At 38.4% G+C, this 15,846-nt stretch overlaps 1 protein-coding gene across 1 annotated transcript in view; it reads left to right on the forward strand.

The window, feature by feature from the left end:
• Window positions 1–14,637, forward strand: part of ZDHHC2 (zinc finger DHHC-type palmitoyltransferase 2) — a 54,500-nt gene extending 39,863 nt beyond the window's left edge. The window contains exons 8-13 of the mRNA XM_045821193.1: window positions 262–394; window positions 3,765–3,891; window positions 4,185–4,277; window positions 7,483–7,595; window positions 9,263–9,336; window positions 12,495–14,637. Of these exons, the coding sequence (XP_045677149.1) occupies window positions 262–394; window positions 3,765–3,891; window positions 4,185–4,277; window positions 7,483–7,595; window positions 9,263–9,303 (507 nt within the window). The 3' untranslated portion in view covers window positions 9,304–9,336; window positions 12,495–14,637. The remainder of the gene's footprint in view (window positions 1–261; window positions 395–3,764; window positions 3,892–4,184; window positions 4,278–7,482; window positions 7,596–9,262; window positions 9,337–12,494) is intronic.
• The last annotated feature ends 1,209 nt before the right edge of the window (window positions 14,638–15,846 follow it).

Below are 15,846 nucleotides of genomic sequence, written 5' to 3' on the forward strand. Positions count from 1 at the left end.
TACCAGTTTTTCTAGGATTTGGTTATGCCAAACAAAATAAATACCCCAGGTTTGAATATCTTTTCCACATATATCTATATTCCAGTAAAAATTTAATCTGATGCTATATATTTTTTTTCTCAAAGTTTTAGCTTAAAGCCATGTATCTTTCTCCATGCCTAAATTTAAGAAAAATTTTAAGCAAAAAAAAATCTTACTTATAAAAGTAGGGGAATACTTATCCCTTTGACAAAACATTTCATTTTCTTCCTTTCTTTGTAGAATGGTCTACCTGATACTCAAGCCAAGTTCCATATTATGTTTTTATTCTTTGCTGCAGCTATGTTTTCTGTCAGCTTGTCTTCTCTGTTTGGCTATCATTGTTGGCTAGTCAGCAAAAATAAGTCTACATTAGGTGAGTATCCAATCATTGCAGTTAAAAGAACTTTGAATACATAAAAAGATATTCATCAAACATCGCCATTTGATTAAATGCCAGCCTGTCCTAAAGTGGTAAAAATCGTTCTTACTCCACACGTTGTTTTGTGAGATGTGACTTAGACACAGGTTTACTTATTAATATATTTATTGACTGTCCATTGTATGTAAAGCATTCTGTATATTTAGTGGTGAGCAAAAGCAAAACAGCCTAGTGAGGGACATAGAAAATCATCACGCAAACATAAAAGTAACGACAGGACGCACAGTGCTGTGAAGGAAACAAATAGGATGCTGAGGGACCAGTCACTCACCTGTTTAGATGAGTGGCCAGGGAAAGGCTCACCACAATGAAACATATTTAACCTAAGAAATCAGTCACGGAAAGAGCTAGAGCATTTCAGGCAGAGAAAACAGTACGTCCAAAAGCCTAATGGAGACGGGGTGCTGAATACATTTAATGAGACTGGTTCAAGACTAGGAGACTGAAACTGCAAAGCATTGCTGAGAGACACTAAAGAAGACCTAAGTAAATGGTAAGATTCCCATGTTCATGGGTCAGAAAACTTAGCATTGTTAAGGTGGCAATACTTTATTTTCAGGTTCAGTACAACTCCTATTGCAATCTGAAAAGCCTTTCCTGCAGAAATAGAAAAGCTGATCCTCATATTCTCAGGGAATTTCAGGGGCCCCAAATAGGGAAAACAATATACACACAAAAGAAAGTTCCTACTGTTTTCAGAACTTGCTAAAAATCAAAGTGATTAAAACCGTGTAAGTGTATGTGATTAAAAGGACATAAGGAGAGAGATATCAACCAATGGAATAGAACTGAGAGTCCAGAACTAAACTTACATATTTCCGGACAATTGATTATCAACAAGGGTAGCAAGACCATTCAATGGGGAAAGAAGAGATCTTTAACAAATGATGCTGGGAGAAAAAGGACGAAATTGGTCCCCTACCTCATGCCAAATACAATGATGAATTCAAAATGGTTCAATGGCCTAAATGGGAGATCTAAAACTGTAAACTCTTAGAAGAAAACACAGGGATAAATCTTCAGGACCTCAAATGTAGTCATGACTTCTAAGATATAAGACCAAAAGCATAAGCAACAAAAGAAAAAAGATTAAATTAGACACTATCAAAACTAACAATGTTTGTACATGAAAGGACATTATCAAAAAAGCAAGAAGCTAGCCTGAAGAATGAGAGTCACATTTGCAAATCATATATCTAGTAAGGGCCAAGGAATACAGAATAGAGCAATAACTCTTACAACTCAACAACAAAAAGACAAACAGCCCACTTTGAAAATTGGCGAAGGATTTGAATAGACATTTAAAAAGACATTTCTCTAAAGAAAATGCACAAATGGACAGCAAACACATGAAAACATGCTCAGTATCATTAGTTACTAGGGAAACAAAAATAAAAACGGCGAGGCACCACTTCCTACCCACCAGGATGGCTTGTATCAAAAAGCGAAAAACAAGTCGTGATGAGGATGTAGAGGATCTGAAACCTTCACGTATTGCTGGTGGGAAAACAGTTGTGTGAACACTGTGGAAAATGTGGCAGTTCCTCAAAATGGAAAACAGAGAGTTACCATGTGACCCAGCAGTTCCACTCTCAGGTATGCACCCAGAAGGACTGAGAACAGGGACTTGAGAGACATTCGTACATCAGCGTTCATAGCAGCACTGTTTACGTTAGCCAAAAGGTGGAAACAATCCAAATGCCCATCAAATGGATGGAAAAAATACGATGTATATGAATATTACTCAGCCATAAAGAATGAAGTACTGAAATATGCTGTAACATGTAACTGCCTCATGAGGATAGGGGTTCTTTTGGGGTGGTGAAACATTTTTGGAACTTAATGTAAGTGGTAGTTGCACAAAATTGAGAATGTACAAAAAGCCACTGAATTGTTCACTTGAAAGTGCCTAATTTCGTGTTCCGTGAATTTCACCTCAATTTTTAAAGAAGCATTATAGGAAAAGCCAGCAGTGTTTGAGACGCCATCCACGTGGTAGGAGCATAGAAAGCTAAGAACAGAAAATACACTATGACGTTTGATGAGTAAGCAGGGACTAAGCTACATCGAGTCTTCTAGACCAAGGTTAGGAGTTTGGGCATCCATCCAAAACTTGTAAACCCTTATGATCTCAAAGGACACTTCAAACCTTGAGATTCCATTATTATAACTGTCAGTGAAGATTCCTATAGTCAAAGAATGATCATTTTTAATATTCAGGTGAAGTCTTAATATCGCAGCCACTATCAGGGTGAAAATTGGTGTTATAATTTTTAAACAAAGTGTCTTACTTCATAATATAGGTTGGGCAACTCAATTTTAATTCATCCTAAGTAAATTGTTTCTAGAAGCTTTTAACTTCTAAAATTTGTTGATTGAACTTGTAAAACTGAAAGGACTTCCCCTGGACAATATGGTCCTCTAATTATAACATTTCTTATGTAAATCTGTGTAACCTAGGGTGGCAAATATTAAGGATCTTGCAAATTGCCACATTTTCTCATAGCACCTTGACTCTGCTAGTTCAGGGTTTTAGTTTTTAAATAATGGGCAGAACTCACTACACTTATATGTTCATTCATATTCAGAAAGTAAAATTTTGGATTGTTGCATCTGAGAAGAAAAGGTTGCATTACAGGAGGAACATTGATACATGTGTTCAGGTCTCCCTCTGATGTTTATTTCTGCGTGACCTTGGGCAAGTCCTGCAGCCTCTCTGCCCTCAGCTTCCGTCTGCCGAGTGGGCGGAACCACATCCAGTGGAGGATTCTGCACTGGATCTTGGTTTGGACAAACAGGCTTTAAAGTATATTTTGGTTAGCTGGAAAAAAGGTATTACTGGGATGAGATAAAATTTTAAAGAGATTAGAACATGGAGCTTAGGGACTGTAAAATGCAGGTTGTAGAATTAGCTAAAACATAGTCTCACTTTGGCTAAAAAACTGTGTAGATTTGTATATATCTTCATCCATCCATCCATCCATCCACCCATCTATCAACAAAAGATTTAGAAGACATGAAGTTTTCACTTCTTTACACGTTTGTATTTTCTAATTTTCAGCAACACACATGTGCTGTTATAATCATTAATAGGTTTCTTAAAAAGAAAATAAATGTAATTATTTGGTTATTTTAAAACAGAACAGACCATCCATATTGCTGGGCTGTTGGTAGGCACATTAGTACTCACAAGCGGCCAACCATTGATTTTCAAGTTTCTTTGTTTAATTTGGTCATTTCTGAACTTACCGGCTACTAACTGATATGTTCTCCCCTCATGTGAGTACTCTGCTATCTCTCATAGAGGCATTTAGAAGCCCAGTATTTCGACACGGAACAGATAAGAATGGATTCAGCTTGGGTTTCAGTAAAAATATGCGACAAGTTTTTGGTGATGAGAAGAAGTACTGGTTGCTACCCATTTTTTCAAGGTATTTCGTTGGGAACATTTTCGGGTTTTAAACTAATGAAAGTGAATCAACAAAGGAACTCCATTATTCCGGGTGGGAACTCTTCTTTTTTAAAGTATTATTTTATGATTCACTGTTATGTCAGTGTGGAAGTCAGTTAACTCCTCATCTCCTTAAGCACTGTGCTGAAACCACTGTCTGATACACACGTTGGCCATAGTATTACTGTGTTCTGCTCGGACATCAGCACTTTGTAACAATTCACTCCGCTGTCCTTCTCACTGTCCAACTGTGCGTCTTCATTTTCCTTACAGTCTAGGCGACGGATGCTCCTTCCCGACTTGCCTTGTTAACCAGGATCCTGAACAGCCGTCTCCTCCCGCAGGGCTGAACTCAGCATCCAAAAAGTAATCCCGTATTTTTTTTTTTCTATTTCACTTTTGAATAGTATATTCTGTTCTCGTGTATCCTCGGGTTACATATTTCTTTGAAAACTTAAGAACGTAAGATAATTTATAAATTCATTTTCAAGTGGTTTCCACTTGAAAATGAATTTTCAATTGCCATGAGAGGAAACCAATTGGCCACCCCACCCCTAGAGGGAGCAGTGGACAGACCAGGCTCTCTCAGTTAGTGAGGAGCCCATTTCAATGTGTTTCACGGAGACAGTCAAAGGTAGCAGAGTCTTACTGGGTCACATCCTCTGAGTTTTAGCTTGAAAACTCCACAGAGCTCAATGTTCATGGTTTTTCTTATACCTTGGTGCAGAGAAATCTAGTTTTAATAAGTTGTTTGTTAGGTTTTCATAGCTTTTATAAACTTTAACAGTAGTTTTCTATAATGTTTTTTTATCTTTATTAAGTGTTTTTTGTAGTTTAAGACTATTTGGGTTTTCGAGATAATCTTTCTCCGACTAAGTGTGCCTGCCATGGGTATCGAGAGAGACCCCAGTTCTGGCATCGTTACCCAGAGAGGGGATTGTGAAGTAACCAGCCTTTTCCTCCTTCCCTGTAAATGCTGGGATTGGATTTTGACAGATAACGTCTCTGCTACAGAAGTTTGTAATGTCCCCTTGTTAGCTCTTATAAAATATCTATGGTTAATTCTGTATCTCCTCTGTGCCCCCAAGTTGCCCAAGTAGCTGTGTATCTACTCAACCTTCCCCTTAAATGTCGAAAAGCCATCGCCAGTGGAACAGGTGCAAAGCAGTCCTCTGGATTCCAGGCTCCCACACCCTCACGCCCACACCAGACCCCATTCTCCTCCACCTGTGAATCAGTGTTCATGACCTCCATTGTCCCAGGTGCTCAGGCCAGAAACCCTGGGGTCCTTTTAGGTTCCTGTCTTGCAGTTGGTTTATTTACTCTGTTTGCAAGCCCTGTCCTGATTCACCCTGGGAATCTCTCCGCATCGTTTCTCAGAGGAATTGTTTCACTTCCTGATCTTCCTGATTCCGTGTTTGCCCCACTCCAGGGTATTCACCCTGAAGAAGTCAGTGTGATCCTTTTAAAACATACATCAGATTTTGTCATTCTTCTGCTCAAAAAACCCCATTGATTTCGGTGGGGGGGCTCCGCTCGCCGGGCGCCCCCAGCCTCCATAGATGAGAATAAGTCTACCAAGACATGATCTGCTTGGGGAGGAAAGGTGGCAGATCTCTCAAAGGAGAAGGGCCAGGAGCCTGTTCCTCAGTGGGCTTTTATTGGTTTCATTTGCACAGGAATTCAGGTAAAGCTCATTAATCATTGCCAGGCAGTAAAGATCAAACAATAGATAACAAAGAACTCTGAGGGCCTATTTTGAGTCAGGGTCAGATAGCTAAAGAACAATAAAGCTTTGAGGAACAAACTCACTTCTTGCTTGGACCCTTATCATTTAATTGAGAGCATTTTAAACAAAGCAGGTTTCACAGGATTTTACATATTCTTTCTTAGGCCCGATTACCCAGGGAACCCACCCTTTCCAGCACAGGGCTGCATCACCCTCTGTCATTGTTTCAGGCTTAAGTCAGGCAGGGGAAATAAGGCAGCCAAGAGATTAGGAGACTTCTTGCAGACAGAATGAGGACTCAGGCTTTGTCAAAGCTGAGGGGCGAGGGTCCATTACTCACTTTTGCTGTAGCCCCCCAAGTCCTCCCTTGGGGGCCTCCCACGTGATCCTGCCTGTCTTAGGTTGCTCCCCCCTTTGGGGAATCTTACTCGTCATTGGCTAACTGATCAAGCATTGGGGACGAGTTATAGATGAAGTAAAAGGAGCAGAAGCGGTGCTCCTGCCAGGGAGGTAAGCTTTTGTCTCCTCAGTGGCTTCTGGTCCCAAGGTCGCTCCCTCAGCCTTAGCCTTGGCGGCGGTTACAGCTTCTGAAACCAGGCAGGGTGGTTCCCAACAGATTTCCCATCTTACTCATCATAAGGACTAATGAGTGTCCTCACCTTGTCCAATCAAATCTGTATGCTGTACCTGGCATATGGCCTCTTTTCAGAGAATAATAGGAATCAGAGTAAAAAAGATTTTTCATATGAATAGGAAATGATATTTTTTAAAGATTTACCTTCAGAATTTTAATAAGGGTATGATAAAGCTGTCTAAAATTGAAGTATTTTCAAATTTTAGATATGAGGCAATTACTGAGGTGCAAAAGCATACCCTGTAAAAAGTAACAGTTAACAGACAACTGAAATATGTGAAATTATTCTTGGAAGCATTTTAAGTAGTTTTTTCTTTTGAATGTTATTATAGTTAGTACTTTGGGGTGTTCTAAAATAACAGTTTCTATGCCAATAATTTTTTCTATCTGATTGAAATGTTTGAATTTTTATGTTATTTTAATTTATGTATATACTTTATTTTTTCATACCATCCAATGTGTTGATATGTGACATGCCTGCTTACATTTTAAAACTTAAGTTCTTCTTTTAAGACTTCATTTTCCCAAATGAAACACCAGGTTTGTAAGACCTGTTCATGTCAGATGCTCTCAACATTCCTGCGAGACGATGCTCAAATGCATTGTTTCTGTCTTGTAGAAGGTAGGGAATTCTGTGTTCAAGACCAGGTAGGCCACTTTAGAAAACGTTGGGCCACTTTTCCCTCACACTTGCCTTTCTACCGTTACCTTCCTATTTTTTTTCCATATCCACATACCACTTAAAAATAATGTTTCTTTAATATGAGTATATTTATTTAAACTAGCATGGAGATTTATTTTTAAACCAAATTTCATATCACCATCATAAATGAGAAACTAGTATAATTTGTTGGATGTAGACTATAAGTTAAAGTAAAATTGATAGTAAAATGCTATTAGGTCTAACCAGATTCCCTTACCTGCTAAAAAGTCTGAGGCTGAGGCCGAGTCTGTGTGTTAAAAATGGAGGTTTGCCAGAGGTAAAGAGTGTGATCTTGTTACAGTCAGAGGAATGAAAGGGGACCGAGGAGAGAACGCTTTTCTCACCGTGAGTCCGCGAGATCGAATTGTTCCTGAATTCCCCCAATTCTCTTCCGTAACTGCCACTGCGCAGTTGTCTCGGTTTGAGTCCTGTACTCTGAGAAGCACTCACCTCGATAGTGTCAAGAGTTAATGTAATGACTGTGATGATGGTTGTTGTCCTTCAGTCCTGAAAACCACCAGTTTCCTGCAAAGCCCTTGAGAGAGTCCCAGAGCCACCTGCTCACCGACTCTCAGTCCTGGACGGAGAGCAGCGCCAACCCGGGAAAAGACAAAGCTGGTAAGGGTGCGCCGGTTTGGCTTTTTCGATGTGTATCATCTTTGAAAGGTTAAAGTAGTGAAAAAAAAAGTCCATTGTATTACCTATAGGAAGTTTCTTGGAGTCAGACTTCCAGTGTACATTTAGAATTATTTTCAGAACTTCTGCTGGTGAAGCACTTTGATTAATGTCTCTTAGTTCTGGAAAACCATTTTGTGAAAGATAGATCTTCATTGTTTGGGGGTGTTTTTTGTTTGTTTTAAAACTAAATTTTTATTACTGCATATTAAATGACAGAAATAAACTCACAGGACAGTTTTTTAAAAAAAGGAAAAATGTGATTAATTCAGACAAAAGATTAAAAAATATCTGCTGTAAAGGACCAAATTACACAGTGCTGTTACCCTAAGACTTCTATCCAGTTAAAAATGCAGAACTGATTGTATAATTACACAATGTCAGCTACCTATAATTTGTTCATATTTCTCTTGTTACTGTTGATCTTAATCTTTTGATCACTTCTTTATCGGTAGAGAACAAGCAAGGCTTTGAAGTCAGACAGACCTGATTTTAAATCTTAATTTGGGCATCTAATTAATATGTGATATTTGTTAAGTTACCTAACATCATAGACTTAGCTTTCTTACCTTGAAAATACTACTCGTTTCTTAGGGTTGGGAAGGTGTAAGTTAAATATGTGTGGTGTCCCTTTAAATAAGTACAAAACCAATATATCCACCATTGCGACAGTGTTACCCAGAAAATCACCAGGTTGACTGAATTCCTGAATTCTCTTTCATTTCTAGTCTTTTCCTAAAACTCTCCCCTAAGTGCTGCCTGGCTTTGGCTCACAGCACTTTACTCACTGGGTTATCGGAAATCACTCCGGTATGGTGAAAAACAAACACACGGTCCTGATTAAAAATTCTAAGGCAGATTTGGGATCTAATTTAATATATAATCAGTCATATTCTCCTAAAATATTGCTTTCTTTAAAAGGTCTTTTCCTTAAACAGTACACAGGGTGGGGGGAAGTAGGTTTACAGTTATTTGTGTGGAAAATAATACAATAATTAATGCATAGTAATATGAGAACAAACTGTTCTACGTAGTCACAACTGTAAGCCTACTTTCGCCCCTCCTCCGTATGGTCACAGAATATCCCCATCATTTCAGTGTTCATAATTCGGTCTCTCTTCACCTTCACACGTGCCATTCCATTTCCCAGTCTATGGGGAGGACTGAGCATTACCTGAGCAAGAAATTGATGACACCTAGTTGCACTTTGAATCCATAGTTTCCTTAGAGGTGAAGAGGACAGATAAATAGTTGGGGGTCGGTTTTGGGGCAGGGGCTGGAGACACAAAGAGCTCTGTCTTTCAGAGAGGACTCTTGTCTCCTCCTGTAGTTCTGTGTTAACATATAGATGATTTCCTGGTTTTTAATGTGCTGTTAACTATTTGGCATGCTCGATTAGTGTTTTTGTTACGTTGCTGGGTGAAAGAGAAAATGAAGTTCAGAGGACGATGTAAGAGAAGAGGACCATGAGAAGGAGGAGATGGGAAAGGGCTCCAAGGTCAGCCTGGCTGGAGTGACTAGGTCGACGGAGAACTAGGAGACGATGGTTTATGATGTTCTGAGGAGTGCCAGGTTCAATGCGTCTCTCACTTTTCTGTTCTTCCTTGAAGGGATGAGCAATCCTGCACTGACCATGGAGAATGAGACGTAACTCTCCAAACAAAATCAGTTCATGTTTCTGAAAGTGAGTGACGTTTTTCCTTTATTGTTATGTTTTACATTTTAACACTTTTCTCTTAGGGCACATTGTTTCCATAAACATTATTATTCATTTCTGCATGATTCAAATTAAAAGATGTCTTAGCTGACCCTGGGGAGTGCAGTAATCAAGCTGGAGACTTCTAGACGTGGACGGAGCTTCAGCATTAGCAAGTATTTAGGTTAACCTGATAAAACTAAATCTACATAGATGAACAAAATTCATTTTTATAGTAATACAGTAAATGGCAAGGGGGAATCCTAGAATATTGAAGTTTACATGGCAATTCTCTTGCCATTTTGCCGGACTGTACAGATTTTTGCAAATTTTTTCTATCCTTCAGGATACACAGTGGTCATGTCCTTGACCCTCCATTAGCAGGATCTCACCAAGTCTAAGCACAGATAATTACACCCAATTAGCGTAAACCTTTTCATTCCTATTTTTGGTAACAGTAGGACCCCACTCTTAAAATAATAGGTGTTCCAAACCACTTTATTTAAACCATAATTTTAAAAATCAGTACTTCAAAATCAGTTTTTTAAATATATAACCTATTTATAAGCCTGCTGTCAATAGAAAAAAAATATAATAAAGAGTCCCTTTGGAGCAGAGCCACGAGCATCTAGACAAATACACACAAATGAACACGAATACAGAGGGTGGAACATTACAGTTATCCAGACAAGTCTGTTCACTTCTGTCTGGAGCACTAACGTCTAAGAGAAGCGAGACAGTAGCATCTAAAACAAAATCATTTGTGTACAAATACTTAATGGGTGTCTGAGGTTTTTAGTAATATTTGTGTGTCCTTTTTTTAACCCACTTTAATCCTCAAAACATTTTTTTTAATTGTAATTTTTTACATTACCGTATTTATCCACCTTATACCTACTTTACGGCCCTCTCCCTCATCCCCAGTGCCACAGTCACAACTCTGAATTCTGTCCTGTTTGCTCAGTCCTTCCCCCGCCCATCCCGCCCCCCCACCCTGCCCAGAGCTGTCAGTCTGCTCTCTACCTACGAGTCTGTCTCTGTTTTGTTTTGTAGTTCAGTTTGTTCAATAGAGTCCACATGAGTGCAATCATGTGGTGTGGTAAGGGGCTTGTTTCACTGAGCATAATGCTCTCCAAGTCCATCCATGCTGCCACAAAGGGTAAAATTTTCTTATTGCCGAGTACTATTCCATTCTGTGGCTGTCCCATAGCTGTCTTATCCACTCATCTACTGAGGGACACTTGGGCTGCAGTCAACAAACAATGAGCGCTGGCGAGAATGTCGAGAAGGGGGAACCTTCTGCACTGCGGGGGAATGCAGACTGGTGCAGCCACTGTGGAAAGCAGTATGGCAATACCTCAAAAAAAAATTAAATCTTTTAAAATTTGTTTCATTGTGTTTTCATGAGTAGCTTTTTAATAACAGCAAACTACTGATCTGGCCATTTGAGCAGGGACTGTTTTGGTTTTGGATGACTGCATGAGCTGGTGTGGTAGATCTGCTTAATTATAACTGTGGTTAGGGTAGTGAGAAATGTGATCATCTTAATATAGTCAAATAGCAAAGGGACGATATCAAATTTCTGAAAATAATTCTGAAAATGTAGCTGTGAAAAACAAATATGAATCACTAACCAATACCACAAATAAATATTTCATAGAACATAGATCTGTAAAGCATGTAAAGTTTCACAGGATTTTTTTTAGGACTTTGAATTATTAGTGATAATCATCACTGTTTGTGAGGTCACATGTTCAGTGTTTTACAAGTTCACATAGTAATGTCATGTCATGTAGATGTCCCGGTGTTTTGTTTGGTTTTTTAAAGGAAGCCTTCTTTTCTTAAGATTTTATTTACTTATTTTTAGAGGGAAGGGAGGGAGAAAGAGAGAGAGAAACATCAATGTGCAGTTGCTGGGAGCCGTGGCCTGCAACCCAGGCATGTGCCCTGACTGGGAATCGAACCTGCGACACTTTGGTTCGCAGCCCGCACTCAATCCACTGAGCTATGCCAGCCAGGGCCATCCCAGTGTTTTGACACAAGACCAATGTTGCATTTGTTCAGCATTATTCTCAACACTTTGCACTATGCCAGGCACAGAACAGGTTCTAAGTAAACATTTCTTTTGGAAGCAGTGATAAAATAACATTGTTAAAATTTTAAATCTCACAAAACTTTGATGTTATTACATTTGAATATGAGAGATTAATGGTCATAATAACCAAATGACAGCACAAATGAGCTTCTTTGACATTGTTTTAAAAAGTGATTTTCTGATGTAATGTTTTTCATTCTGTTGATATAACTAGTGACAGAAAAATATTTCTTTAAGAAGATTGAATTTTCCTAAGGTAGCTAATATTCCAAATAATTGTAAAAAGTTTTTAATCATTTTTCTGCTTTACATCTCAGACTTAGCAATTAATTGAATGCATTTATATTGAACATTACCTAATGTTGATATGCTTAATTTATATTACTGAATGATATCTTCATGTTGTTCTCTTTTTGAACTACATTAGTAAATGACTTGTGGCCTTTCATGCTGAGAAATGAAATATTTCTGAGCATAGGTCCCAGATACTTACGTGCCTAGACCCACAGTGGTGCTCCAGTGTAGATTAAATTTAGCCTATCCCACCTTCCCTCTTATAAATTATAGACAAAGAAAGCTGTGCTTCTGTGCATTTGATATTTTAAACTTATTTCCCCTTTCTAATGCCCTTGTCACTCCTAAATGCCTAGTGACCTCAGACCAGTGCAGGATGAGTATCATGGAAGAACTCTGCCACTCCAGCTGGGGTCCCACACCAGTCTCACTGGCCTCACCTGAGAGCTTAATAGAAATGCAGAATTTTGGACCTTACTCTAGTCCGACTGAACCAGAAACCGCATCTTCTGCATTCTGACAAGGAGATCCTCTGGTCTGTGTGTATGCACATTCTAGTTTGAGAAGCATTGATGTGCAGGTCTATATTCAAGAACACATCTACTGAGCCTTCTAGTGTAGAAAACATTTGATTTCGAACAAGGGATGTTATTGCAACAAACAGATGAGGTGTTTGTGGAATGCATGAGTTGGTCATTTGCAGTTCTTTTTAAATAGTTAACACGACAGTTTCCTGCTTTCTGTCTTTCATGTCAAGGTATCAGTGCTGCAGGTGGACGGAAGAGGCTTCCCACGGGCACCACTGGCTGATCCGATCGTCCCCATTGCCCTTGGGCTGGACACGCAGGACGTGAATGGATGAGTTCTCTCCACGCTGTTGCTTGAAACATCACATTTTTAATTCAAGATGCAGACTGTTTCAATTAACGCAGATTCCTGTTAAATGTTAAAAATGATTATGGTTTATGAATCAAGGACAAAAATATAATCTGTCATAAAAACTGAGCATATTCATGGGCCAGTTTTCACCCAAATAATTGGGTAGCATAATTTGTCACAATTCTGATCCAGGAAGTTAAGATGAAGGTACTGAGATTTAAAAGATTTCCAGTCACATTATGATTGTAAGATATATTCATAAAACCTGTTACTTACCTATGAAAAGGTGGAGGTGGCCAGACTTCTTTATTTATTCCTTCTGATGCGAATCTATCTTCAGACTGAGTGAATTCATTACAAACTCCAAATGACCTACAGTTGATGATCTCCATTTTTTGCTAGACTTTAATCTAATTCTAGCTTTTGTTCCCTGCTAGAAAATAAGTATGATCATTGAAGCTTGAGCTCACTGATAAGCAACTGGCTAGAAAATTTTGTCAGAATCAATACACTTCTATTGTATCTGAAATATACAGGGTCCAGCAGAAGTAAGGCCTGCTTGAGTGTGGTTGGTAGGGTAAGAATATGGGTGTAATAATGTATGGTTTTAATTTGAACATATCACCTAAAATGTCATATGGTATGCTTGAGTGTGATTGTAATGTTACAGAATTAAATGCTTATGGTTTTATAAAAAAAGATTTTGTAATAAAAAAGGAGCATTATTTGTGCTGGACCCTGTATTTTTCATCTCTTCTAATCTTCATAAATTGGGGGAAAATCTGTAACAACTACAAAAATCGGTTTATTTTGTGATATTCTTTAGCCAGTTTGGCTTTTATAACTTATTTTTATTTTTTTTCCTTTGATTGAACATAGCGGAAATACTGAATTTCAGTTAAGAATTCCTGATGGGTCCATAGATTAATCCTCCATTATATTACTTCTGTGTCTTCTCATCAAAGTTATGACAGTTAAACTATATAGTTCCTCATACTAAGATTAATGATGCAATTCATAAAAAATTATATACTTTTTTGGGAAATTTTGTTCAACATAACGGGGTGCTGTTTGGAAGTTGAGTTTCAGATAAAGTGGTGTGTTTGTTGATGCCAAAATGTCAGGCTTCAGTAAATATACTAAAAAGCTCTTGTGCCTTGTATGCACTATTTAAAAAAAGTGTTATTTACTCTTTTTTAGTTTGTTGGAGTATAAGTGTTGTAAATGCTCATGATTAGAATAAGCTGTGGACTTTTTGTTTCTGGGTACTGATATTCCAAACTTAAAGCAGATTAGATATTAAAACTACATAGCTAAAGAACTGGTATTTAATCAAAGAGAAAATGGTATTAAACTTTTCAAAATCTGAGAGAAAAATTCAACCCAGAACAGAAGGCCAGAGGATAATGGAGTAATAAGAAATCCTTGCAATTACTCCTCCTTACTAAAAATACAAAATGTTTTATATTCAATGAATTAATGGAAGAACCAATATCAGCCCAGTCCATTTTATAGATCATTTAAGAGCAATTAATTTGAACAGTAGGATAGCAGGGGTTTGTTTTTTTCCCCAAACATTTTTAAAGCTAAATATTTTAATCTGACAATCGGTTTCAAGAGATTCCATAAGGAGTGTTTTTACTTTTAACTTAAAGCATTTTGGGGTCATCACTTTCCATTACCTGAAGTGCCAGGCTGGGACCTGCAGATACTGCTGGGAGTCGGAGGGGCAGCAGCAGCACCACGTGATGTGCTAGGAATTACATGCAGCCAGGTGTTGTTCAAAGCACAGGAAGCACTACAGTTGTTTCTAGGGGCTCAGGATGGTGAGTGTTCCCTCTTGTCACACTAACTAGAAGCAGGGGGAAAGAGATTTTTATTCTTTACCTTGCTAGAGTACTGTTAATTCTTTCCCCCGTTAGGTCTTTCGTGTAATTATTGAAATACGTAAGTCAATACACACTAGATTCAGATTTGAAAACATTTTTAAAAATAAAATATTTTCATTAAGTTGTAATGGTTCCCTTTTTGTTTCATCCAGTGGATAATCTTGGTTGGCTTTTTTGTTCCGTTGCGGGGTTATAATTTTGGGAGACGGCGTATCCCATTAGGTATGCAGTATCAATGAATTTTACTTGGGTGAATAAAGCAACATCAAATAGACCTAAATTTTGTACAGACTTATAAAATGCACCTATTAGTTAACTATTTGCCATTGTTAGTGAAAGAGGGTTTGTTTTTTCAGAGGAAAAGGAAAACTGCATCTAAATGCAGTGACGAGACACCCGGGGAAGTGCTGATCCACACATGCCCTCCTGTCACACGTAATAAAGTCTGGCTGCCCACCCTCAGTCGTTGTCTGTATGGCGTTGCCCGCACACTGGCGGTCTGAACCGCTCTGCAGGTACACTTTCCCTAATAGTCTACCAGAGCTAGCTGCTCCCGGCAAAATTCACAGGTTTTTCTTGAGAAGAAGTGTATGACAGGATGGGGTCACCACTCATCAGTAAATGATTCTGAGGACACTGGAAATGGGCGGTAAACTCGAGCACACTGTCATCAACAGGCAAGTATTGGAAATATGGCCAATGTTCCACAAAACTATCTTCACTAGGAAAATCTAATACAGAGGGTTTGTAAACCACATTCATAAAAATTTGAAGTAGTAATTATGTGACTCAGGCTCAAAAGAACCCATGAAAAAATGGGTAACCCCGTTATATTATAAGCTAGCAAATTTTTCCTATATCGATATGCATGTAAACTTGCTGAGCTGATTCTTAAGTTATACAGTATACTTTAGTATACACACATTATCAAGTATTTACTTGTAAAAGGGATAGTTCTAGTAGCATGAATTTTTTTAAAAAAACCCACAAACATATATGAACCACGTAAATGGTAAATATAGTAAGATCACTTGCCTGTAAACCAGAAGGGATTCAGTATAACTGCCATCTACCCGGAGACTGCACATTAAATCTAACGTTTTGTCCACAGCGGCACATCTGGACAATGGCTTTGCACAAATGATGTCTCTAGGTAAGATCCTTCTGTAGAAAGCTTTCCCACTCCTTTTCCACATACTTGGCCAGTTCTGAACATTTCCTCTCACATGTGGAAACAGACCACATACACCTTGCTCTTCTTTTACACTGGTAGCACTAGAACTTTTTTAAACCTCATCTTGGTAAAAATTCAGATTCTAACTCTCATTGACACTTCAGCAA

Source organism: Phyllostomus hastatus, unplaced genomic scaffold (assembly GCF_019186645.2).
Source record: "Phyllostomus hastatus isolate PE091 unplaced genomic scaffold, TTU_PhHast_1.1 phas_scaffold_46, whole genome shotgun sequence".
In the NCBI taxonomy this organism is placed as follows: domain Eukaryota; kingdom Metazoa; phylum Chordata; class Mammalia; order Chiroptera; family Phyllostomidae; genus Phyllostomus; species Phyllostomus hastatus.